The sequence below is a fragment of the Carassius carassius genome, chromosome 16, assembly GCF_963082965.1.
Source record: "Carassius carassius chromosome 16, fCarCar2.1, whole genome shotgun sequence".
NCBI lineage: Eukaryota > Metazoa > Chordata > Actinopteri > Cypriniformes > Cyprinidae > Carassius > Carassius carassius.
Genome location: NC_081770.1, coordinates 29,928,218 through 29,955,331, shown reverse-complemented (window position 1 = coordinate 29,955,331; position 27,114 = coordinate 29,928,218). Strand labels below are relative to the sequence as shown.

Here is a 27,114-nt window from a genome sequence, read left to right as displayed (position 1 = left end):
GGAACAACATTGAGGGAAGAAAATTATATATATATACAGTACAGACCAAAAGTTTGGACACACCTTCTAGTTCAAAGAGTTTTCTTTATTTTCATGACTATGAAAATTGTAGATTCACACTGAAGGCATCAAAACTATGAATTAACACATGTGGAATTATATAAATAACAAAAAAAGTGTGAAACAACTGAAAATATGTCCTATTCTAGGTTCTTCAAAGTAGCCACCTTTTGCTTTGATTACTGCTTTGCACACTCTTGGCATTCTCTTGATGAGCTTCAAGAGGTAGTCACCTGAAATGGTCTTCCAACAGTCTTGGAGTTCCCCGAGAGATGCTTAGCACTTGTTGGCCCTTTTGCCTTCTGTCTGCGGTCCAGCTCACCCCTAAACCATCTCGATTGGGTTCAGCTCCGGTGACTGTGGAGGCCAGGTCATCACTCTCCTTCTTGGTCAAATAGCCCTTGATGTCTTCAGTGTGACTACAATTTTCATAGTCATGAAAATAAAGAAAACTCTTTGAATCAGAAGGTGTGTCCAAACTTTTACACTAACCATACAGATAAATAATTACAAAAATGACGGATTGACCATCTTTCTCTAATCCATAAATAACAGATTTACATGTACTCATTGCAATATTTTGATGGAGCCTTGTATAAAACCAGCACTGTAGTGTTTTTCTACATACTGTAGCACCAAGTCTTGAACATTTTAATCTGTTTGAGGAGTATTTATATAAGAGGAACAGCATTAATAAATGCTACTTTTTCTGCTGTCAGGTCTGCAGCTCTCACTCTTAGATTCATCTTTGAGCAACTGATGTTATGTATTTATTATCTCTGAATTGGATACTTATTGTTTAATTATGTAGTTAGTAGGGCTGCACGATGTGTCGTTTAAGCATCGATATCGCGATGTACGAATCCACGATAGTCACATCGCAGGATGTGCGATGTAGGCTGTCGTAGTTGATCCGTTATTCATTAACTGTACGGGCCAGCTACTCCCCTGCCCTTGACAGTGTCATTCGCGGATTAATTGCACAGCTTAACCATCATAGAGTGAAAGTTTATAATTGACAGGACTGAAAACCACATGCAAGTTTAACAGGGCAGAGAGAGAGGGAGCGCGAGAGAGACAGAGAGAGCGCGCGAGAGAGACAGAGAGAGCGCACGAGAGAGACAGAGAGAGCGCGCGAGAGAGACAGAGAGAGCGCGCGAGAGAGGGAGAGAGAGAGAGAGAGAGAGAGAGAGAGAGAGAGCGCGCGAGAGACAGGGAGAGAGAGAGAGAGAGAGAGAGAGAGAGAGAGAGCGCGCGAGAGACAGGGAGAGAGAGAGAGAGAGAGAGCGAGAGACAGGGAGAGAGAGAGAGAGAGCGCGCGAGAGACAGGGAGAGAGAGAGAGAGAGAGAGCGCGCGTGAGAGACAGGGAGAGAGAGAGAGAGAGCGCGCGCGAGAGACAGACAGAGAGAGAGAGAGAGAGAGAGAGAGCGCGCGAGAGACAGACAGACAGAGAGAGAGAGAGAGCGCGCGCGCGAGAGAGACAGACAGAGAGTACATTAGAAGTACCATCAATGTTTATAGAAATGTATATGGATTTATTTTGCATGTAATTTTTTTTCTTCTTATATATATGTATTTTTGTTTTGTTTGTTTCTATTCTGCTATGTACAATGCTTTGGCAATATGTACCTTTGTATGTCACGCCAATAAAGCAATATGAATTGAATTGAGAGAGAGAGAGAGAGAGAGAGACCGAGAGAAAGCGAGCCGTTTTCAAATAACACGAAATGAGAATGTAAGTGTGCTCACCTCATTTTGGTTTGTAAGAAAAAATATCGCAATATATATCGCAGAAAAATAAAATATCGCAATGTCATTTTTTCCCAATATCGTGCAGCCCTAGTAGTTAGCATGATACATTCTTACCTGACAAATAAAACATTAGATTTGGTTTATTCTGATCTCTCCTGAACTCATCATGACTAGTAGATCGTGTGGAGGCTGATGTTTCCTCAAATCTGTGTCCAGGACAGAACAGACTAAAGGCTCATGGACGAATGGAGCAGCAGGAACATCATCAGAGACCTTTTGATTTCTGTCTAGCACTGACTTAGCAAGTTGTGCTGAAGTGACAAACTACATTTTTGTTCTGAGCAAGCAGTAGATGAGGGATTTAAAGATATAAGTTAACCTTCTTATGAAGTTCAGACTGGAGAGTTTGTAAAAGTGAGATCCACGACCTCCGGTCGGTGTGAGACTCAAATGTGACAACGGGTCCCTGATGAATCAATAATTGAAAGTATCCGCCTTATTCTTCAATGCAGAAGTAAACGATGGGTGAGACTTCTAGTTCATTAGCTGCTATAGGGAAATAATGAGAAGAATTACTATGTGCAGTAAACGGTAAAACTGTTTGCACTACAAACCAGTGTGTTCATAATTAAGATAATACATTAAAATAATATGGTAAGACACACCAATTTGTAATATCAAGCAGCAGAACAAGCTGTTTTGTACAGTTAAAAATAGCTGGAAGGAACTGAGACCAGAAGCAAGACCCATAAAATTTACAAATGAATAGGATGTCCAGAATAATAAAATACCTTAATTAATTTTAACCAATATTTGTGATTAATTACTAATTAGAAACACATTCTAAATTTAATAATCACTTGAAAATTAGAGTCAGATTAAACATAGAGCTACAATAATGTTTAAACTCAATCCAAATTAAGTAAAATATATCTCATAGTTATACTAAAAAGTTACTCTTATTTTAACATTATCACCTGTATAGTATTATAAACTAGTTCAGCATCACAATCATGAATCATGTGAGTAGAGTTCATTTAAATTAATGTTTTAGCTGCTGGCAAGTTATAATCTCTATAGCACTGATCCTGGTGTGTAGAAAAAGTAGAGCTCATACAAACACACTCTTACTCTGTATCTTAAACACAGTCTCAGAGATCATTCATGTTCTTCACTCTCTGCAGGCTGAGTTACTGCAGTATTGGAGAGGAAGGCTGTGCTGCTCTGATTTCAGCTCTGAGATCAAACCCCTCACACCTGACAGAACTGGATCTGAGCTTTAATAAACCAGGAGACTCAGGAGTGAAGCTGCGCTCTGCTCTACTGGAGGATCCACACTGTAAACTGAAGAAACTACAGTAAGTTATTGAGTCAATACTTTCATTTATCATCTTGTATTGAAGCAGATCTTATTGTATTTTATCTTTCTCTTTATTGTACAGTATTTGACAGTGGAAACTCCACAAGCTCCAAACAACTGAATCAAAACAACACGTCCTGAACAAGACTGTCACCTGGACATTAACCCCCTGGGGTCGAAGCATCAGTGCGGTCTGTCACGTATTTTCTTGATGACCGCGAACAGAACTAAAAATACTTTGATCATTTTTGATTGTACAGATAAGAATAAGGTATTGTTTTAAACTGCACAGGGTTTACTTTTATTTGTTTATTCATAATAATAATAATAATAATCAATCAAATAAAAAGACATGCTGGCTATTAACAATTAAATGAAATTACTATCAACTAAGTTCACAGATGGATTGTGCATAAATGTTATGTTTAAAAATAAACTGAGTCGTTTAAAAATCTGATTCAACGATTCAGCGGTTTTGCTGTTTGTTCTCATTTCTTTCTGATGGAGCAAAAACTGACTTTTGTGTCTGAAAATCAGGGAATCTTCCAATAATAAGTTTTTTTTTTTTCATTTAATATTGAAATCTGAAAAATGGCACATTTCATAATTGTTATTATATTCAATTATAATTATAAGATTATGAATGGTTTAACCGTACAGAGGCAGGGCCTTTGTTTCTTTGGCACACGGTCTGATCTAAAGCTAACTATCAAGATCTGTGTGACAAAGCTGCACAACACACTGCAGCGCGGGGAGAATGTATTGTAGTGAAGCACAGACCACTATCAGTTTATGTGAACATACAGTCTTAATATTGTGTTACTGTGTTTTAAACAAAGGAGGAACTTAAATAATATGACAGATATTAAGGGTTTTATTAATTATTTGTTTTTATTTTTTTTATTCTTTTTTATCAATAGAGCACTTTCTAGAAATTCATGAAATCATATGTTGTTATCCCACTGGCATGGGGCTATTTGTTCATCAAAATGCTTGTTTCAGTGATTGAATTTAGTGAAATGTGAATTTGACGTCATGATTTGAAGGTAAACATATCCAAACCCTGAAATAACACTTTGAACAATAAGCCAGTGTCATCAGTGTCAGAAGTGAACTTTCCCATAAGGGAAAGTTTCAGTTTATTTATTTATTATTATTTTTACCTTTTGTGTGTCATCTTTAATGTTAAACTCTTACCAATTAAATCAGTATTCAGAGATATAGAAGCTGCGTCTGAAGATGATTTTAGATGTATTTACAGTTTAATGCTGATCAGACGGCTGAAGGTGCATTTACACAGCAATTACAAATGTGTAATGAAATGAGGTTGTTTTATACAATATTTTTAATACAGAAATATGAACGAAATTAATCAATGAAATGATGCTTAAATTATGAAAGTAAGTCATTGTGTTAATAAAGGAGCCTTTTTGTCAATTCATTCATTCAAAATGCTTCATTCAGGAATAAAATCAAGCGTCTGTCTATAATAATTGGTAATTGCATTGTTGTCTATAATAATTAAAGACAGGAATGATGAATGTGTGGTGTGCACAGACCAACGGCCAAGGTAAGGACTTTCCTTAAATATATTAAATCTCAGTTTGTTTTTCCACCAAACCCCAACAGATGTGATCGTGAGAGTGTAATGTTTGTATTTGAACACTGCGTGTGACAGCATGAGCATGCTGATCATGATTTTGATGGTAAAATGACTGTGATACTGTGTCCAAAGTGAAAGAGCTCTGTCTGGAGGTCTGGGGTTTCATGAGACAGCAGTCACCAATCTCTACTCGTCACCTTTCACTCCCTCTCAAGGATTTGACAGAATTAGAGAAACCAGAGCGGATCGTTCAACGCGAAGATGACAGACGTGTGATGGACATTTAAGATTTATATTTATTTTACTTGATTTTTATTTATTTATTTTGAGAAAAGAAAGTTTTTCATTCAACACACATCTACCAGGTGAATGCTGTTTTTAATGTTTTCTAGCAGGAAAACCACATCACCATGACATTTATCCACTATTTTGTGCGAATATGTCCCTGACACTCTTTTCTCTTTCTGAATGAGTTATGCTAATGTTGACTACATTAATAAAAACTAATCCAGCCAACACTGAGATCATTCTGCACGTGCACGAGCTTAGTGACTTCACGGGAGAAACATGTCAAATTCATGAGTCAGGTAAGAGACACTAAATAAATGTTATTTATTAGACTTATTTTATTGACAAAAACATACAGCATATACAATTTTTTGAGTGTATATTTAGAAGTGTTTTATAGTCGTGTGTCAGAAGAAAAATTATTAACATTGAAATCATTCACGCCAGATGCTCTATTCGCGTTTGGTGTGAATACAGCATTAGAGGTGAGGGTGAAATTTCTGCTGAAGTCAAATATGAAATTAAAGAGTCAGATATTAGCCACAGGTCTATACGAGATTTTTGAGAAAGATCAGATTTAAACCAAATGAACATGGGGCTATCGAGGTTTAAATATCTATGTGCATCAATCAGGTTCAGACATCTACATAACTTTCCTATTAAGGGGTTAACACTGTTAGACACAGATCTAGATGGAAATCTATCAGCAACAAAGTCTGGTGCTTCATTGAAATCACCACCAATTAATTTAGAGGGATACTTAAGTTTCAGATTATTTACATTAAGGATTATACTATCAAGAAGAGTTTTATTGTTTGAAGAATTGTTGAACCCATATAAGTTAGTCATTATAAAGAAATTGTTATTCAAGAGAACAACTGATATAATCCATCTTCCAATCCCTGAAGAAAGCGTTTCTATAATGTTTCCCTGAAATCCATAATGAAGTAGAATAGCGACCCCACCTGACGAACTAGAGTTATGACAGAAAGAAATAGAGCTTCCCCACTGGATAACTTTTCATCATTCACTCAAAAGTGATTCTCTTGCAAAAAATAAACATCCCTTTTCATGGATTTACAAAGAAAATAAAGCTTTGTTTAAGTCACGTAGCCACGAACATTCAAAGAAAAACAAGAGAAATACGAACTAAAAATAGTAGTGGACCTCAACTCTGGGTAAATGGAACTGTTACAAGCAGATACGACAAATAAAGTGCTTCTTAGAAGATATGCAGAACATAAAGCTCGAATTCCCAATAAAGTTTGGGAAGGCCAACACACTCTATTGTGGACCCCGCAAGAAAAGAAAAGAAATAAATAATAATAATAATCAAAAAAGGTTAATAATATATATATATATATAAGAAATAAATTGTAATCGGGTTTTGAAAAATCAAAGTGTAAGAGGTATACTATATATCATACACAGAAATTCTCTTCCTGTTAATGAAAGCAGCTGGCCCATTAAACCTAGCTTTCTTTCCTTCTTTCTTGTCTTTTCAACGAGTGGCCAGAGTTTGTTTCTAGCCTCTTTGTCTTCTTGAGTGAGATCTTCCAGGATCTGAATTTTCTTCTGTTTCAGCAGCTCAGATCGTTTGGCTTCTGCCCATATTGCATCACGACAAGTGCAGGATAAGAACAGGACGATGATACGCCGCGGGTTGGAGTTTCCAGACTTGGGGCCAAGTCTATGCGCGATGTCAACCATGTCCTGTAGTTTCTCCACGGAGTGTGGAGAGAGGTTCCTGAAAAGCTCAATGATAACCATAGTTCAGCTCTATCAGGTTTTTTCATGTGTTATTTATTTTATTTTTTTACAGTGGATTCTAATCTTCAAAAATGACCTTGTTGTATGATTTATGCCTTTTGAGTTCACTCTTCAGATTATAGAACTGTAGTGTTGTTTAGGATTCAAAATTATATTTGCTTTTAATTTATGTCATTATGTCCTTTTTGAGCAATCTTCTTACATCTTCGTACATATATTAGACCAAAATGTCAAAATGATCCGAACTTCCCATCACTATTCTGTAGTCAGTGCTGTATGAAGTACATGAAAGTCATACTCAAGTAAAAGTCCAGATATCTTACCAGAAAATGACTTAGCTAGAAGTTGAAGTCACCGTTTAGAATATTACTTGAGTAAAAGTCTTAAAGTATGTGATATTTATTGTACTTAAATATGAAAATGTTTGTTTAAGTCTTAAACGTACTTAAGTATCGAAAATAAAAGTATAAGTAAATGCAAAATGGAAAAGAAGCAAATAAATATAAAATATGTTCATTCATTCAATGTATCGGAGTAAAAGTTTACATTTTAATTAAGAAATGTAGTGGAGTAAAAGTAAGAGTAGGCTGAAATATAAAAACTCAAGTAAAATACAGATACTCCCCAAAAATACTGAAGTAGCTAGTGAAACAAAGTATTATTACTTCATTACATCACATCACTGTCTGTGATGGACAAAGAGACGCTGTGTTTAGTGTCATACTACAATGACAGAAGAAGAGCTGTAAATGAACAATATCAATAATTTACCCACCAGAGACAGTAACACTGAACTGCTTGTATGACGTCTTTTTAGAGAAGCTGTTGATGATCTGTAGTTTATAAAGTCCAGTGAGTTCAGTGCTGATGTTGATGATGGTGAGAGATCCCGTCTGATTGTCTGTCTCCAGTCTGTCTCTGAGTCTCTCATCAGTGATCTCACATGATCCAGTCCCATCTGTGTTTCCCCTACAGTTAGCTATATTCCTGTCCTCAAACATCCAGATGATCTGATGATATTCCTCTACACCGCTGTGTAGAGTTACAGACTGTCCCAGCGCCGTCTTCACTTCTTCTGTCTTCATTTCATCTTTGCCAACACCAAACACTCCTGAAAACACAATCAATAAAAGCTGGCATTAAACGTGACCTATTACATTATCGCTTTACTCACTAAAAAATAAACAAATTACATTAGTTGTATAGAAAGTAATGCGTTACATTACTTTTGCATAATTTTCGTGATATTTTTTAACATGAACAGGGCTTGTTTTTAATATAATCAATTATATTTATAGCAAACATAAAAGCTCTTTCACACCAAAAAAATGTAATGAATAAACCTCAGACTGAAGGAAAAGTAAATTCACGTCTGTACAGTAGAACGCAGGAGAGGAAGATTCAACACTCTTTAGCAATAAAAAACAAAATGAAGCACAAATGTTAGTTTATCTAGAGTAATTTTGCTTATTATTATGGTTGAACTGGATCATCAAAGGTCTACAGCAAAGACACTAGTTAATAAAATAGGATTAGATACATTTGTGTTATTTAACATGTTTAATTATTGCAGGTTTGCGTCATATTCTGAGTTTAGATTTCAATATTTTAATTAATTTTGATGAATTCTAAATCTGTTTTTTGAGAGTGGGATGAATTAATGCACATTCAGATTTAGTCTAGAATTACAGTAGCATCATGTTCACACACACACACACACACACACACAACATCTCTGTACTTTCGATTTCTCCCAATATGGGGATGGGAGACTTGTCAGTCAATAAATGGGAAAACAATGTAATTGTAAACAATGTGTTACTTTTTTTAGCTCATATTTTCTTGTAAATTAAAAAGTACTGACCTTGTGTGTCAGTTGTGTCATCTGGGCATTGATCAACACAAAGTTTGCATCCAATCAGGCTTCTCCAGCAGGTGGCAAATATCTGTTGATCAATGGATCCTGGAAAAAATATATAATGTGACAAAGTCAGCTGCTGTAGACCCGGTGTGGGGTGTTAAAGGGGAAAAGGCATATTTTATCCTAGCTACCTTGAAAAAGACACGTCATGTAGTCAGTGGTGGAATGTAACGAAGTATTTGTATTCAATGGCGTACGTCCATTGAATATCCAACGTAGTGTGGCATATAAGTTTTTTTTTTTTCATTAGTGCAAACAGACAGCTACATTTTAGCCAACTACAGATGTACCAGCAAAGATCACTCACATTATGTCTTCTAATACTATAGATTTTTCTATAACAACAATAAAAATTGGATTATAATAATTGTGTTTGAAATAATGTTTAGGAAATGAAAAAAGAATGACCGTACATGAATTGTTATTTAGTAACAATCCAGACAAGTTGGGAATCTCCTGAACATAAATAAATATTTATTTATTTATTAATTTAATATTTCTTTATTTATTTGCTTCAAAATTAACAAGAACTGTGTTGGTGTGTTGGTTTTAACAAAGATGTATGATATTTTTCAGTAGGTTTTGAAAGCATGGGTCGACTACTTCAAATCAAATTGGAACATCTTGTTTGGACCCTACAGAATATACTGCAGTGCATGTCTTTGCTGTTTTATTCACCTCTGTTTCTGTGGTTTTAAGTGTGATAAAGACTTGACAGTGTAACAGCATTCTACATGTGGTCAATGAAAAGAATGGATAAACTTTTCTGTGTCCCTGTTGTATGATATCTTCATTTAATATTAAACTCTCATAATATCACAATTTATGTGCATTCATTGATTCAATTCAATTCAAGTTTATTTGTATAGCGCTTTTTACAATACAAATTGTTACAAAGCAACTTTACAGAAAATTATGTTTCTACAATATTTAGTAGTAGCTAGTAGTTTGTGCACGTTTGACAGGATTTTAGAAAAAAAAAAAATAATAATAATAATACAAGACGTAATGATGAACTATCAATATTATTAATTAATAGTAATTATATGATGCAGTCACACATGTAGCAATAATTGTTAGTTCTGTTTGTTTATTCAAGGTTAGGATCATCTGGGGTCCTCTGAGGGTCAGCATCATCTCTTCTCAGGTGTTCTGGATCCAGACTGGAGCTTGTGTAAATCCTAGTTACCACGGGATGTAAATCCCGTGGCAAAACATAGAAACAAAATAGAGACATCATTAGCATAGCTGCTGATCCAACAAAGTAAAATTAGTTTAACCCAAGCTAAAGAATAAAAAATGCAGATGCAACTACACTCACAATTTAAGAGATACATTATTCGAATGCTTGGCGAAAGAGATGCGTTTTTAATCTAGATTTAAACAGAGAGAGTGTGTCTGAACCCCGAACATTATCAGGAAGGCTATTCCAGAGTTTGGGAGCCAAATGTGAAAAAGCTCTACCTCCTTTAGTGGACTTTGCTAACCTAGGAACTACCAAAAGTCCAGCGTGTTGTGACCTTAGGGTGCGTGATGGGTTGTAGCGTGGTAGAAGGCTAGTTAGGTACGCAGGAGCTAAACCATTTAGGGCCTTATAGGTAAGTAATGATAATTTGTAACTGATGCGGAACTTAATAGGTAGCCAGTGCACAGACTGTAAAATTGGGGTAATATGATCATATTTTCTTGACCTCGTAAGGACTCTAGCTGCTGCATTTTGGACTACCTGTAGCTTGTTTATTGATGAAGCAGGACAACCACCTAGAAGTGCATTACAATAGTCTAGTCTAGAGGTCATAAATGCATGAACTAGCTTTTCTGCATCAGAAACAGATAACATGTTCCGTAGCTTGGCAATGTTTCTAAGATGGAAGAATGCAGTTTTTGTAACATTGGAAATATGATTTTCAAAAGACAATTTGCTGTCCAATATAACACCCAGATTTCTGACTGTAGAGGAAGTAACAGTACATCCGTCTAGCTGCAGACTGTAATCTACAAGATTCTGTGTGGTGTTTTTTGGTCAAATAATTAATATCTCTGTCTTATCCGAATTTAATTGGAGAGAATTATTTGTCATCCAATCTTTTACATTTTTAACACACTCTGTTAGCTTAGATAATTGGGAAGTTTCATCTGGTCTCGTTGAGATATATAGCTGAGTATCATCAGCATAACAGTGGAAGCTAATTCCGTATTTTCTAATAATATTACCAAGGGGCAACATGTATATTGAAAATAGAAGGGGACCTAGGACGGATCCTTGTGGCACTCCATATTTTACCGATGATAAATGAGATGACACCCCATTTAAATAAACAAAATGGTAGCGATCGGACAGGTAGGATCTAAACCATCTTAGAGCCTGCCCTTGAATACCTGTATAGTTTTGTAATCGATCTATGAGTATGTCATGATCTATGGTGTCGAATGCTGCACTAAGATCAAGTAAGACTAGAAATGAGATGCAGCCTTGATCTGACGCAAGGAGCAGGTAATTTTCTAATTTTAACAAGTGCAGTTTCTGCGCTATGGTGGGGCTTAAAACTGTATGAAATTCTTCATACAGATCATTTTTATGCAGGAAGGTGCTCAATTGAGCAGACACAACTTTTTCTAAAATTTTAGACATAAATGGAAGATTTGAAATAGGCCTATAATTTGCCAGTACACTAGGATCTAGTTTTGGTTTCTTAATAAGAGGCTTGATAACCGCCAGCTTGAATGGTTTTGGGACGTGACCTAAAGATAACGACGAGTTAATGATATTGAGAAGCGGTTCTTCGGCTACAGGTAACAGCTCTTTTAGTAATTTAGTGGGTACAGGATCTAATAAACATGTTGTTGGTTTAGATACAGTGATATATTTATTTAGCTCTTCCTGTCCTATATTTGTAAAGCACTGCAGTTTATCTTTGGGTGCGATGGATGAAACTGAAGTGTTAGACGCTGTAGAATCTACATTCGCTATTGTATTTCTAATGTTATCTATTTTATCAGTGAAGAAATTCATAAAGTCATTACTATTTAACGTTGGTGGAATATTTGAATCAGGTGGCGTCTGGTAATTTGTTAATTTAGCCACTGTGCTAAATAAAAACCTTGGATTGTTTTGGTTATTTTCAATGAGTTTGTGGATATGCTCTGCCCTAGCAGTTTTTAGAGCCTGTCTATAGCTGGACATACTGTTTTTCCATGCAATTCTAAAAACTTCCAAGTTAGTTTTTCTCCATTTGCGTTCAAGACTACGAGTTACTTTCTTGAGAGAGTGAGTATTACTGTTATACCATGGCACAGTATGTTTTTCTCTAACCTTTTTCAATTTGATGGGGGCAACAGCTTCTAATGTATTAGAGAAAATAGTGCCCATGTTGTCAGTAATTTCGTCTAATTTATGTGTATTTTTGGGTACAAATAGCAGTTGAGATAGATCAGGCAGGTTATTTGCGAGTCTTTCTTTGGTGGCTGGAACAATAGTTCTGCCCAGACGGTAACGCTGAGACATATAGTTAATATCAGTTATACGCAGCATGCACGATACAAGGAAATGGTCTGTAATATCATCACTTTGGGGTACAACATCTATAGCAGTAAGATCGATTCCATGCGATATAATTAGATCTAGTGTATGATTAAAACGATGAGTAGGCCCGGTGACAATTTGCTTGACTCCAAAGTTTATTAGGTCAGTAAACGCAAGTCCTAATGTATCATTTGCATTATCAACGTGAATATTAAAATCTCCCATGATTAGCGCCTTATCAACTGTAACTAGAAGGTCTGAGAGGAAATCTGCAAATTCTTTTAGGAATTCTGTATACGGCCCTGGTGGTCTATACACAGTAGCCAGAGCAAGAGATACATTAGATTTCTTTTGCATGTCTGACAGTGTAACATTTAGCAGAAGTATTTCAAAAGAGTTAAACCTGTATCCTGTTTTCTGGGTAACATTGAGAATATCACTATATATTGTTGCGACACCTCCGCCACGACCAGTCTGACGGGGCTCATGCTTATAACAGTAGTTCGGTGGAGTAGACTCATTTAGACCAAAATAATCATTTGGTTTTAGCCAGGTTTCAGTCAAGCAGAGTACATCAAAACTATTTTCTGTGATCATTTCATTTACAATAACTGCTTTGGGTGTGAGTGATCTAATATTTATGAGCCCAAACTTTAAAAACTGTTTTTGTTCATTTACTTTACATTTTTCTGGTTTAATTACGATAAGATTTTTTCTAGATCCTACATTATATTTTGACCTCACTATTCAAGGAACAGACACAGTCTTAATAGTTTTTACAGCGCTAGTACTTTTATCATTTAAGCGGGTGGAACAAAACTCATCATAATAGTTATTAGAGAATTGTCTTACTAGTCACATGGAGCGAAGTGTCCTGGAGATGTTGTCAGAGAGCAGCTCCGCTCCGATTCTGCTGGGGTGTAATCCATCAGCACGAAACAGCCTAGGACGCTCCCAGAAAAGATTCCAGTTATTAACAAATAGCAGTTTCTGTTCTTTACACCATGACAACAACCATTCATTTAAAGCAAAAAGTCTACTGAACCTTTCGTGTCCTCGTCGATACGTGGGCAGTCGCCCGGGACCCGGCTCGCGTCCTCCGCTGTGGATGCACCCAGGGTCCGTGGTGTCCCGGCGTCGCAGTGAAGGACATCTGGGAAGATCGCGTCCTGGGTGCACCGGGCCTGTGCAGAGAAACACACGGAGTAGACGTGGTGGGACTGTTAGCAGATCGCTGTATACTTACCCCGGACTTGTGAGCGTCAGCCTGGGATGATTCCAGCGCGGCTCTCCGCTCTCTCAGCTGGGCCTGCCTCACCTCCAGGTCGCGAATCTGCTTTCCCACGGCCTCGAGCTCGAGCTGCACAGAGTGGAGACATTCATCCGCCATTAAAGCACGTAACAGTGAGTACAGCAGTGGTAATATGTGTGAATAGAGTATTAGCAATGTAAGCGCAGTTAGCTGCAACCACGCTTGCTGATGCTAACGGGCTAAAAGCTAATAGCGGACCCGGGAGATCAAAATAAAACTAGTGATAGCGAGGCGCTCTGATTGTTTTTGTTGCAGAATACAATAGAGGATATATTCACACGTTATATAAACGGAAACGATGATGTATAAAATTGATTTTTGAGTTAAAAATAGTCAATGAAAAGAATATAGTGTATAGAATATACTTCTTGTGGCCTGCGTATTAAATTGATGTTTACAGTTCACTGTATTCTATGGGGCTCTTGAGTGGCACAGCATCCAGTTCAATAACCTTTGAAAAGACAGTCACACCGCTCAAAAACAAGTTGTAAAATAATTGTTTGACCCTAAAGAACATACTACAAGTCTTTAATGCAATATTATTTACTCTAGATTTTCAGTTTCTATGATAACTGTATTCTATGGGGCTCTTCAGTGGCACAGCATCCAGTTCAATTACTTTTGAAAAGAAGGACCAAGTGCTACAGTGCAAGTTGTAAAATATTTGTTTGACCCTAAAGAACATACTACAAGTCTTTAATGCACTTTTCTTCACTTGAGATGTTCAATTTCTATCATCACTGTATTCTATGGGGTTCTTCAGTGGCACAGCATCCAGTTCAATTACTTTTGAAAAGAAGGACCAAATGCTACAGTGCAAGTTGTAAAATATTTATTTGACCCTAAAGAACATACCACAAGTCTTTAATGCAATATTATTTACTCTAGATTTTCAATTTCTATCATCACTGTATTCTATGGGGCTCTTCAGTGGCACAGCATCCAGTTCAATTCCTTTTGAAAAGAAGGACCAAGTGCTACAGTGCAAGTTGTAAAATATTAATTTGACCCTAAAGAACATACTACAAGTCTTTAATGCACTATTCTTCACTCGAGATGTTCAATTTCTATCATCACTGTATTCTATGGGGTTCTTCAGTGGCACAGCATCCAGTTCAATAACTTTTGAAAAGACGGCCACACTGCTCCAAAACAAGTTGTAAAATATTTGTCAGACCCTAAAGAACATACTACAAGTCTTTAATGTGCTATTATTTACTCGAGCTGTTCAGTTTCTATGATAACTGTATTCTATGGGGTTCTTCAGTGGCACAGCATCCAGTTCAATAACTTTTGAAAAGAAGGACCAAGTGCTACAGTGCAAGTTGTAAAATATTTATTTGACCCTAAAGAACATACTACAAGTCTTTAATGCACTGTTATTTACTCTAGATTTTCAATTTCTATCATCACTGTATTCTATGGGGCTCTTCAGTGGCACAGAATTCAGTTCAATAACTTTGAAAAGCTCGAGAGTTTTAAAATGGTTACCAGTGATTACATTTTTAAATTCATTATGACAATGAATTATCACGTTCTCAAAGAGTGTCTGTCATCTATCAGTCCTCTTATTTTGAACATGGTTAATGCTTCCCTTACTACTGGACTTGTTCCCCAACCCCTTAAGTTTGCTTCCATCACACCAGTTCTTCAAAAGCCTGGATGTGATTTGTCTGATCTGTCTAACTACAGGCCTATATCTAATCTAAGGTTCTGGAACGTGGTGTTGTGTCACAACTTCATTCTCACTTGTCCATGAATGAGCTTTTAGAACCTTTTCAATCTTGGTTTCAAATAGGACATAGTACTGAGACTGCCTTGGTCCGAGTTATGAACGATCTCCTCATCTCTGCTGACTCTGGTGTCCCTTACTCTATTGGTGCTGTTGGACTTGAGTGCAGCCTTGTGTGTGCAACTCTATATTGATTGAGAGACTCAGACTGGGCTTGGTATTTCCAGTAGAGTCTTGGAGTGGTTTAAATCTTTTCTCACTGATCGTACACAGTTTGTCACTTTAGTAAACAATAAATCTAACATTGGAAAGCTATTTCATGGTGTTCCTCAGGGGTCTGTTCCTGGCCCGATACTTTTTATATTTACATGTTTCCTTTAGGACAGATTATTAGAAAGCATGGTTTGGGGTTCCACTTGTATGCTGATGATACTCAGATTTATATTAGCACAAAAACTAATATCACTGGTATATCAGCAACCCTATCTCACTGTCGGCAGGAGATTCAATTATGGATGTACCACAATTTTCTTAAATTTAATGGTACAAAGTCAGAGGTTCTTTTAGTTGGTACCCCTGCAGCTGCCTGTAATGGTTGAAATTTAGTTTACACCTTGAAAATAATGTAGTATCTCCATTACCTCAAGTTCCCAACCTTGGTGTAATTTTTGATACTCAATTGACACTTGAAGCACATATCAAGTGCTTTTCAAAATCTGCAATTTTCCGTCTAAGGAATATTGCCAGGATTAGGCTTGTCCATGCACTCGTTCCCTCTTGGGTTGATTATTGTAATGCCCTTTATCCTGGCCTACCTGCAAAGTCTATTAAGGGACTGCAACACAATACAGAACTCAGCTGCAAGTGTTCTTATACATACTCCTTCTCGTCAGCATATCTCTGGGGTGCTTAGGAACCTGCATTGGCTTCCGGTCCATGCCCGTATTGATTTTAAAACTGTTATTTAACATATAAAGCTGTTCATTGAACTGCACCATTTTATATATATATGTGTGATTTAATTATGCTATATATGCCCTCTCGACCTCTCCGCTCCGCCTACTCTTTTCTCCTTAAACAGCCTACTTGCAGGCTAAAAATTATGGGTGAAAGTGCCTTCTCTGTGGCAGCCCCTAGGTTGTGGAATGCACTTCCCTTAACTGTTAGGAATGCCCCAACATTAAGTTTAAAGAATTGGTTAAAAACCCATTCTTTATTTTTTATTTATTCATTTTTTTTATTATTTACTTTTGTTCTGTGTTTTTTTGTAGCGCTTTGGATATAAGAAAAGTGCAATATAAAATATATTTATCATTATTATTATTATTAATGAGGTATGCAACATTGTTGACTATGTTTTAGGTTAATGCTGTTTTCATTATTCATCTTATATTAAACTCACTCACTATCATAATCCATATTCACTGATCAATATTTACAGTCTTGCAGAACTGTCACTGTCCATGGTTCTGAATTTTCCATGTTTATGAAGAACATGTTTTGTACATTTTCCATGTTCCATATGATAATAAGCGAAGTGCACTGCTTTATATAGTTGCACTAAAACAACCTCATTATAGTCTACCTACCACAGCAAAAATATTTGTTAATGGAAACATTCAAAATAAATTCCTTTGACCTACAGATGCAGCATGCAATTTTGCTGGCCATGCGGTAACAATGGCTAGAACAAAGGAGATCTTCACATTTCTCAACTTTTCACACCCCTAAAATATAATTGCTATTCCTTAGTAGTATTTGTCATTTACATTTGTCATTAACATTGTTTAGTACTTTAGTACTTTTTTCATTGCATGTTTAGTTTTTAACTTTTTTCTTTTCTTTCCTTTTCTTTTCTTTCCTTTTCTTTTCTTTTCTTTTCTTTTCTTTTCTTTGCTTTTCTTTTCTTTTCTTTTTTTGTGCTATAACTGTGTCTTTCTTGTGTTGGTAATCACAAACCAAATCTCAAAACCCTTTAGAAAAACCATCTGATTTCCTTCCTCCAATGCTAATAATTTTTCTTATTGTATGATCCATTTGGATCATTTGATATTGTTAAGGTGATATTCCTTAGCTGGTGCCCCGAGGTAAAGGGACAGAGAGGTCATCTGACACACACACACACACACACACACACACCTGAGATGAAGAGGGACCAAACCCACCTCTAGTGTCTTGTGTATACCACACAATTGGTACCCGTGTGAAGATCACTACATACAGTGCCCTCCACAATTATTGGCACCCCTGTTTAAGATGTGGTCGTGGACTTCTAAAAATTTTCCTTTTTTTTTTAAACGACATAGAACCCAAATGCAAAAAAAAGAGAAAAATCCAACCTTTTATTTAAGTACATTACTTTGGTGGTAAAAAAAAAATCACACATTTAGGAAAAAAAAAACACTTGAAATCATGTGTCCCACAATTATTGTATATGACATACAAATATGACATGACACAGAGGCCTAATTCTCTTACCCATTTGTCAACATGGTAAAGACAAGAGAACACGCCATTCAAATAAGGCAAATGTGTGTCGACCTTCATAAGTCAGGCACTGGCTACAAGAAAATAGCCACTTGCCTTAACTTGCACGTATCTAGTCAGAGGAATCATTAAGAAGTTTAAAACAACTGGAACAATGACAAACAAGGCTGGAAGAGGTCCCAAGTTTATCTTGCCACAACGCACAGTGAGGAAGATGGTAAGAGAAGTAAAAAAAGTCCTAAGCTCACTGTCACAGAATTGTATCAAAGAGTGGCATCTTGGGGTCACAAAGTCTCCAAAACAATCATCAGACGCTCTATACATGTCAACAAGCTGTTTGGGAGGCATGCAAGGAAAAAGCCTTTTCTCACTAGCACTCACAAACGTCTGGAGTTTGCTAAGCGGCACTGGGATCGTGTGCTTTGGTAAAATGAGATTGAGATTGAGCTTTTTGGCAACAAACACTCTAAGTGGGTCTGGCGTAAAACAAAAGATGAGTATGCCGAAAAGCACCTCATGCCCACTGTGAAGTATCATGGAGGATCTGTGATGCTGTGGGCCTGTTTCTCTTCCAAAGGCCCTGGGAACCTTGTTAGGGTCCATGGCATTATGAACGCTTTGAACTATCAGGACATTTTAAATAAAAACCTGATGGCCTCTGCCAGAAAACTGAAGATGGGTTGTCATTGGGTCTTTCAGCAGGATAATGATCCAAAACATGTGGCAAAATCTACACAAAAATGGTTCAGCAGTTACAAACTCAAGGTCCTCCCATGGCCATCTCAGTCCCCAGACCTCAACCCAATCGAAAACCTGTGTGGCAAGCTAAAAAGGAGAGTGCATAAGAGAGGACCCAGGAGACTGGATGATCTAGAAAGATTATGCAAAGAAGAATGGTCAAAGATCCCTCTCTCTGTGTTCTCCAATCTTTTGAAATGTTATAGGAGGAGATTAAGGTCTGTCTTGTTGGCAAAAGGGGGTTGTACAAAGTGTTAACATCAGGGGTACCAATAATTGTGGGACACATGAGTAAAAATTTTTTTTCTAAATGTGTGATTTTTTTTTTTACCACCAAAGTAATGAACTTAAATAAAAGGTTGGATTTTTCTCTTTTTTTGCATTTGGGTTCTATGTTGTTTAAAAAGGAGACATTTTAGAAGTCCACGACCACATCTTATACAGGGGTGCCAATAATTGTGGAGGGCACTGTATCTTTGTAACAATGTGAGTAAGTTGCTGTCATATTTTCATAATAATGATAATGAATATCTGTTGTTAATTTTAAGGAAACATCACTGATGATGTGTTCAGGTGCATCTAAAAGATGTGTTTCAAGAACTACCTGTTCTGGCAAGGCCAGTGACTCCCAGGAATAGATTGGTTGACAACCAGGAAGAGGCTGGTGACTACTGGAGAGACAGTTGACTTCTTGGGAAGACAGCACTCAGGGTGGGAAGGGTTGGCAGCCCAAACCACATTTTCCGAGAGGGGGAACCCTTTTTGAAGCTACGGATCAACTCATGGAAATATACCCCCAGGGGAACCCGAAAGGGGGGGAGAATGAGAACCCCAATCTGACAGACCCAAGGTTATCGACTAATGGCAATGGAGGAACGACAATGACCGCAGTATGTAGGTGCGTGAAAACCTGCAAAAACAGCCGTGGCATAAAGATCCAGCAAGCCAGGATGAAGTGTTTGGAGAACGAACATGTGTCACAGCGCACAGATGCTCTGTCTGATGAGACACAGGAGGAGCCGAGCCAGGAAGCACCCCATAGCGCTCAGAGCCTCCGTGTGCCACTTACCGTCCCCCAAAGTCTTCTGCCCCAGGCAAAGGCGGGAATCAAGTGGCCACAGGCCTGTAAGACGGCAGTCTGGAGGCAGTTTGACGAGGACATCGACAAGGTGCTTGAAGCAACAGAGAAGGGAGATGTGGTTCGAAGGCTCCAGGCCATGACGACCATCATCTCCAGCCTAGCTCAGGAGAGGTTCGGTGCCGAGGAGAAGCGATTGACTCCAACCACCTACTCCATGAACCACAGGGCAGCGAAGATCCACAAAATCTGGCAGTAGTTGAAGTCCCTTAAGAAGCAGCACAAGGAAGCCAGTGAGGAGTTTTGGCTTCACTAAACAGCTCCTGGGACAGAAGCGTCATGGAAAGTTGCTCTGTTCAAAAGAGGAAATTGACCAGCATCTGCACAGCACTTATAGTGACCCTCACCGGGAGTCAGTGCCAGGAGGCAGGTGGATACTCCATGGACTGGAAAAGCTCATCCGGTGGGCTCGGATGGAGTTCAAACCAATCAAGTCCCGTTCGCTAGTGCTGAAGAAGGGCAAGGTCACAGAGAAGTTCCATTTCAGCATCAAAGGGGCAAAGATATCATCACTGTCAGAACAGCTGGTGAAAAGCTTGGTCAAGGTTTTTGACAGCAGCCTCAGAGACTCCGCATCAGTCCAGTCAACCTGCCAGGAGCTGAGCAGCTGTGTAAGGATGAAACAACCTGAGATACTTTGATCTCCTGAGAAACAGACAATACAAACATACACTGGCATCTTCGAGACACCCCACAGAGTGGAGGAGCAGGAGACCTCCTCCCCTTCTGGCCATTTGTTTCATTTTAAATCCCTTCACCCATGCTTCCTTCTACTCAGTCTGCTCAAAATGATTACATGAAAATGTCCATGCAAGTGAACTAACATTCATGTCTAGTATCATTGGAAATGTCTCAGTGCAACTGGTACAATGGTCTCAATCTTACAAAAGTAGATTAGAAGATCATACAGATCCGAAGAGTCAAGATATATCTTGATTACTTTGATGGGAGTGCCCTTTCCTAGGGTCCTCCATGTAAATTACCCTTTATTCCCTTTGAGTTGTAAAACCACCCAGGCTTGGGACCTGAGTTAATGCAAATTCCAATTATTATGTTCCTGTCTCCATCTAGTAGTGTGTTGTGTGTCTCTTCACTTCATACTATGTATTTTCTAAGGTCAGGTATGCATATTTTACTTTAAGATTCATCTTTGAGAATTTGATGTTTTGTATTGATATGATTTGATGTGTTTCAATTGGATATGTATTTGGCAGAATACATATTTACCTGACAGATAATAAATTGTTACATTTGATTTTATTCTGTTTTACTCTGTAATTATTGACTCTAGTAGATTACGTTGAATCCTTGTTAGCGACATGAGCACCCGAATGATCAAGTTAATATAAACTAAAGAGATTAACCAGAATAATGTCAAATGTCAGAAGAATAGGCCTACTAATTAGAAACAGACGTACAACCAATTTGCATTCCAACCTAAATTCAAGGTCATACTAAAATGGAGTCAGATTACATAAGAAAATGGAGTCAGATTAAATAATAAAATGGAGTCAGATTTGAGTTTAACCTAAATTGAATAACTCTACGCGTTGAATAAGACCGAACACGTAGGAAACCTTCATCCAGCACCGGATACCTTCCTTGGGCCGAGTGCCTGGACCTTACAGCTGGTTAAGAGCAATTGACCGGTTTGGCCTCCCCGGAAAGCTTAAAGCGTGAATTTACCAACATGGTGTCCTGCCAAGAATACTCTGGCGGCTACTCGTGTATGAGGTTCCCATTTATACGGTGGAGATCTTGGACAGAAAGGTCCCGAGCTGTCTCAGGAGATGGTTAGGCCTCAGCAACATTGCCCTCGATGGAAACACCACAATGCTCCGGTTGCCTCTGAAATCCCTGGAAGAGGAGTTTAAAGTGACTCGGGCATGCGAGGTGCTGATGTATATAGACTCCAACAACCCAAATGTGGCCCAGGCAGGAATGCTGGTGAAGAGCTCAGAGCTGCTGTGGAGGAAGAAAGGACGAGTAGAGCAGCTGGAATGGGCAACAGGGGGCCTGGACCAGGTGGGAGCAGGCCATGGACCGCAAGGTCACTTGGATGGAGCTCTGGCAAAGCGAGCCGCATCGCATAACCTTCATGATTCGGTCAGTGTACGACGTCCTGCCTAGCCCAGCAAACCTCTGTACATGGGGAAAAGCAGACACACCAACTTGCCAATTGTGCCCAGCTCGGGGAACGCTGGAGCACATTCTGAGTTCATGCCCAACAGCGCTCGGCCAGGGTCGGCACACTTGGCGTCACAACCAGGTGCTGAAAACTATTAAAGACACCATCAGCAAAGAGATCAGCAAAGGTGGCCGAGGGAGCAACACCAATTGCTCAATCGCATTTGTTAGGGCAGGAGAACAGCCACAAGCAGGGAGGAAGGCACCAGCAGGGATCCTGGCATCAGCCAAGGACTGGAAACTCTCTGTGGATTTGGAGAAGCAGCTGAAATTTCCCCAGCACATTATCAGCACAACTATGAGGCCAGATATCATTCTAGTCTCAGAGAGCACCAAGAACATAATCATCATGGAGCTTACCGTGCCATGGGAGGACCGCTTGGGAGAAGCCCACGAAAGAAAGGTGACCAAATATGAGCATCTGTTCACAGACTGCCGAGCACAGGGCTGGAAGGCGAAATGCATGCCTATTGAGGTTGGCTGCAGAGGATTTGTGGGGTGCTCCCTCCACAAAGCCTTTACTGCACTGGGCATTGCAGGAACATAAAGGAGCAGGGCCATCAAGAATATCACCGACGCAACCGAGAAAGCCTCGAGATGGCTCTGGATCCGTAGAGGAGCACCATGGGCGGGCAAGCGAGTGCTACCTGAACACAAGTCGCGGGCTGATCAACCACGGCTGGGTCGCCTGGGTGAGGGTGTCTGATGTTGAAAGACCCGAAACACCCGAGGACCTCAGGTTACATCACTGATGATGTGTTCAGGTGCATCTGAAGATGTGTTTCAAGAACTAATGGGGTATTTATAAATAACATCTAAAATAATTCTTAATCAATTTTTATTTATTTTTTTAAGCTACTTGGGAAAAAATACAAATCATGGTTTTATGATTGTGTTTCTTTAAAGTAGAAGGAAGGATATTTAAGTAAGAAAAATTAATTGAATTTAAAGCTATGAACAACTTTATATGTTTTATCGATGCATAATGGAAAAAAATATATAGCTGCTAATAATAGCAGCCTCCAAAATAAATTTAGGCCCATTAACAATAATGAACTATGCATAAATCAACCAATTTAGACTTACTAACCCATTGTTTCACTTTAAACTTGATAAGTTAACAATACTCAAAACATCTGAGGGAACTTTTTTCCACAGAACATTTGAAAAACAAACAACATTTTTTGTTTTGTTTGTAGAGCTTTAAAAAAAAATCGACAAGTGGGGTGGGGCTAAGAGCCATGGGAGCCGCCAAGCCTCACTTTGGTGGACCTCAGTTGCACCCCACTCATCAGAATGATAATTATGTACCGCTTTCTTGCAGAGGTGGAAAGAGTACAAAAATATTCTACTCAAGTAAAAGTACCATTACATTAATGAAATTTTACTTAAGTACAAGTAAAAGTACCAGTCTAAAAAATCCACTCAAGTAAAAGTAAAAAGTAGCTCATTTAAAATTTACTCAGAGTAAAAATTACTTAGTTACATTTTAACCAGTGGGAGGGAGTCAAAAATGGGACAGACCAAGGGTGTCAAACTCAGTTCCTGGAGGGCCACAGTCCTGCACAGTTTAGATTTAACCCTAATTAAACACACCTGATCCAGCTAATCTAATCATTTAGGTTTATTTGAAAACTACATGATATGTGTGCTGGAGCAGGGTTAGAACTAAACTCTGCAGGGCTATGGCCCTCCAGGAACTGAGTTTGACACCCCTGGGATAGGTCTATTAATCTCAAACTAGTTGTTTTTAATTAAAGGAATCAGTTATTTAGAATAATAAAACATTTGGGCTGTTATCTGGCAAATCAGTATCAACAAACTCATCTTTTCAATACAGAGGAAATGCAAAAGCTTCATCGGACGTGGCATTTAGATGTATTACACTGTTTAGTGCAGGACAAGAATGCATTTAACCTGCAGTTACAAATGCATGAATAATGTTTTGATATGCCAGACATAAAATGTTGAATACTCATTTGAAATTATAAAAACTTAATTATAAAAAAAAAAAAAATCAAAAGATACTTTAAATGTGAAATTAAAATGGCCAGTATGTGTCAGCAAGTCACTGTTAATAAGTGAGTCATTGCGATTGAACCAAATCATTTAAACAGTTGATTCATTCAGAAACGAAACACTGTCATGTTGCTCAGAGATGCAAAATTTTGCTTTGGTGGCTGTGTTTGGAATAAATTTTTGTTGTAGAAATAGAGCAAAAACAATGGCAATATGGTGTCTAAAACGCAAGTCTCTTAGTTTACTGTCCTGTTGTAAAAAAAAAAAAAAAAAAAAAAAAAAAAATATATATATATATATATATATATATATATATATATATATATATATATATATATCAGTGGCGGCTGCTGGTCTTTCAAAGAGGGGAAGCTCATTTTCGGCCTACATTATAACCCTCTGATGGTCTTCATTTGTAGTGACACTCGGGGTCTTTTTGACCCCAGACAATAACATTTCATTTTGTAATAGTAAAATATTTACATTTTTTACAAATATAATTTTACTCTGTTCATTTATGTTTTTACTAAACTTTGTACAGTTTTTGGAGGATTTAAATCTTTTACATTTCTATAAATAAATAAATATTTATTTAAATAGGCTTTTTTTTTTTTACAAAAAAAGAAAAAAGCATTTCAGGTAAAATTCACTTCATAAAAGACCCAGATTTCTAACTTTCATACATGGGGATACCATGGATAATTTTATAAGGTTTAATGTAAGATTTTTGCCCATTTTTGGGGAAATTCAGTTTAAAAATTGTAATAAATCACTTTAACCACTAGATGGCTATAGTGTGTGTGTGTGTGTGTGTGTGTGTGTGTGTGTGTGTGTGTGTGTGTGTGTGTGTGTGTGTGTGCGCACATTTTCAATCTGTCTTAGTTACCAATTTAATTTTGTGGTGGTTCTGCATTTTACAAATATCAAGAAATATTGCCGCAGTTTGTCTTTCGAATACACTTGAGAAATCCGCGATCATGGGACTGAGCGTGAAACAGCTTCGCCGACTTCTTATGGTGCAGACCGCTGTCAGTCAAAAGGAGATCGACAGATCCTCCAATCATCACGCGGAAGCCCAGTCTTCATTCACCTCCAGAGACGCTGAGCGTCCGTGGGCGGGACATAATCGCAGCATTTATCCAATGACCGTCTAGCTTCGGAGCACTGAAAAAAACTGTTCAAAGCAGCCCCATCGAAGTCAATGGACGCTCGGCTTCAACAGGGAAATGCACTGTGACGCTACGGGAATGTATGAGAAGAAAATCGAGTCAGCCGACATGTAGCTGATTAACACAATACATAATACACAATAGTACATATTTGACCGTTGGGTTTTTTTTACATTAGAGGGGAAGCTGAGCTTCCCTTGCAGTCTTAAAGAAATCCCCACTGATCTATATATATATATATATATATATATATAGATCAGTATTTCTCAAGTGTATATTTATTATATATATATATGTGTGTGTGTGTGTGATTATGATTTTTAGAGGAAAAGACAGTATTCTTTGTGTGATTTTGATTCTAAATGATTTTGATTGATTTCATTCTAAATGCATTTCAACAGACTGAATCACACAGTGAAAGAACACTCTAAATGCGCGCGTACATCATTAAAACAACAATTATGATATTATCGCAGACAATATATATCGCACACTCCGCACCAGTCTTTTTGGCTAATTTGTGCAAAACCTCTTGCTAAAATGTCAAAGCATCATTTTAACCACCAATGCAATGACGCAATTATTTAGCTCACCTCTATATGCTTACGTGGGGTTGATGTCTTGTCAAGATTTTATAAACTGCTAGTTTGGTCTCCCTAGGCAAGCACAGCATACACAGCATAATAGAGCATACATATGGCCAGGGGTTCACTTCATTTCCTTGAGTTCAACTTCAGAATATGACGGGGTTTCGTTTTCAGCGGTGTCTGCACCACTAACGCCTGTTTTGTCCGTCTGCATCTTTCTTGTGATTTTAGCGCCAGTTTGCCATACCTTCCAGGGAGCGATTTTTTTTTTTACTCAGTAATTAATGTGTTTTAAAATGTAGCGAAGTACAATACTTCAAACAAAATATACTTAAGTAAAAGTAAAATTACAGATTAAAAAAAATACTTAAAAAAGTAGAAGTACACAAAAAAGCTACTCAATTACAGTAACGCGAGTAAATGTAATTCGTTACTTTCCACCTCTGCTTTCTTGCATACACATCACATTCAATCAGATATTTATAGTTAAGTGCTAGTTACATTTATGCATTTAGCAGACACTTCTATCCAAAGTGACTTAAAGTGAATTCAGGCTATCAATTTTTTACCTATCATGTTTTACCTATCATCTAGTTAACAACAGCAAACTAGCATGTGCTAATGAAGTCCGCTCTCACTATACACTTGAATGTAAATAGTCAAACAACATGCAGAACATGTAGTTCTAAAGTTTTCTTCCCATCCTCTACCTAACCACATGCTCTACTCTTCACCAAAATGGTAACACTACATAACCAATATAAGAAACCTCTGTAAATCCTTACATAACCCAACCTATAATCCTAAAATATGTCTCCCTGTGTTAATCTTGTGTTAAACACACACAATATATCATTTAATTACAACATTTGTTTTCCTTGTAGTCTGATGCAAAGCAAAAAATACCCCAAAACATGCTTAACTATATTAGCCTCAACCAAAACATAATAGAAGACAACAACTAAATAATCAAATAAAATCAACAATTATTTCATAAATGTTTCAAACCTAATAATCAACATAAAAAAAATGTACTTCCCAAGGCAAATAAATGAATAAACAAGAAAAAAAAAATTATAAAGATTACCCTCTTAGGAGCATAATGGTCTGAACCAATTTCCTGTGACACAGCATAAAGATGACACTGGGACACCAAGTCTCCCTTTTGTTTGGTGATGCATTGAGTGCAGCTACTAACCCCATGGACCAGAGCACCTTTAACCTCCGGTAACATAAATAGTTTAAATTGTATTTATTTTTTAAACAAGTATGCACCCTTCTAATAAAGTCTTTAAATCCTTGGCTTGTGTGTTTGTTGTTAGAGGGTGTCTGTAAAGTACAAATAACAAAACTTAAGTAAACAGTTGGTGAGGCCAAATATGTGGCATTGTCATAAACTCACCCCTTAACAACTAATGAGACCACTTGCAGATCTTACAAATCTTTATGTTGGAATCCCAAGAACGT

General features: G+C 37.7%; 2 protein-coding genes across 7 annotated transcripts in view; one reads left to right on the top strand and one right to left on the bottom strand.

The window, feature by feature from the left end:
* LOC132160095 (NACHT, LRR and PYD domains-containing protein 12-like) overlaps positions 1-3,382 on the top strand; it is a 164,102-nt gene extending 160,720 nt beyond the window's left edge. For all 6 annotated transcript variants that reach the window (XM_059569810.1, XM_059569816.1, XM_059569818.1 and 3 more), the window contains 2 exons: positions 2,998-3,171; positions 3,256-3,382. In XM_059569810.1, coding sequence (XP_059425793.1) covers positions 2,998-3,171; positions 3,256-3,262 — 181 coding nt within the window. In that variant the 3' untranslated portion in view covers positions 3,263-3,382. The remainder of the gene's footprint in view (positions 1-2,997; positions 3,172-3,255) is intronic.
* A 4,219-nt stretch (positions 3,383-7,601) lies between these two features.
* LOC132160236 (uncharacterized) overlaps positions 7,602-27,114 on the bottom strand; it is a 193,432-nt gene continuing 173,919 nt past the window's right edge. Inside the window, exon 3 of the mRNA XM_059569971.1 lies at positions 7,602-7,945. Coding sequence (XP_059425954.1) covers positions 7,602-7,945 — 344 coding nt within the window. The remainder of the gene's footprint in view (positions 7,946-27,114) is intronic.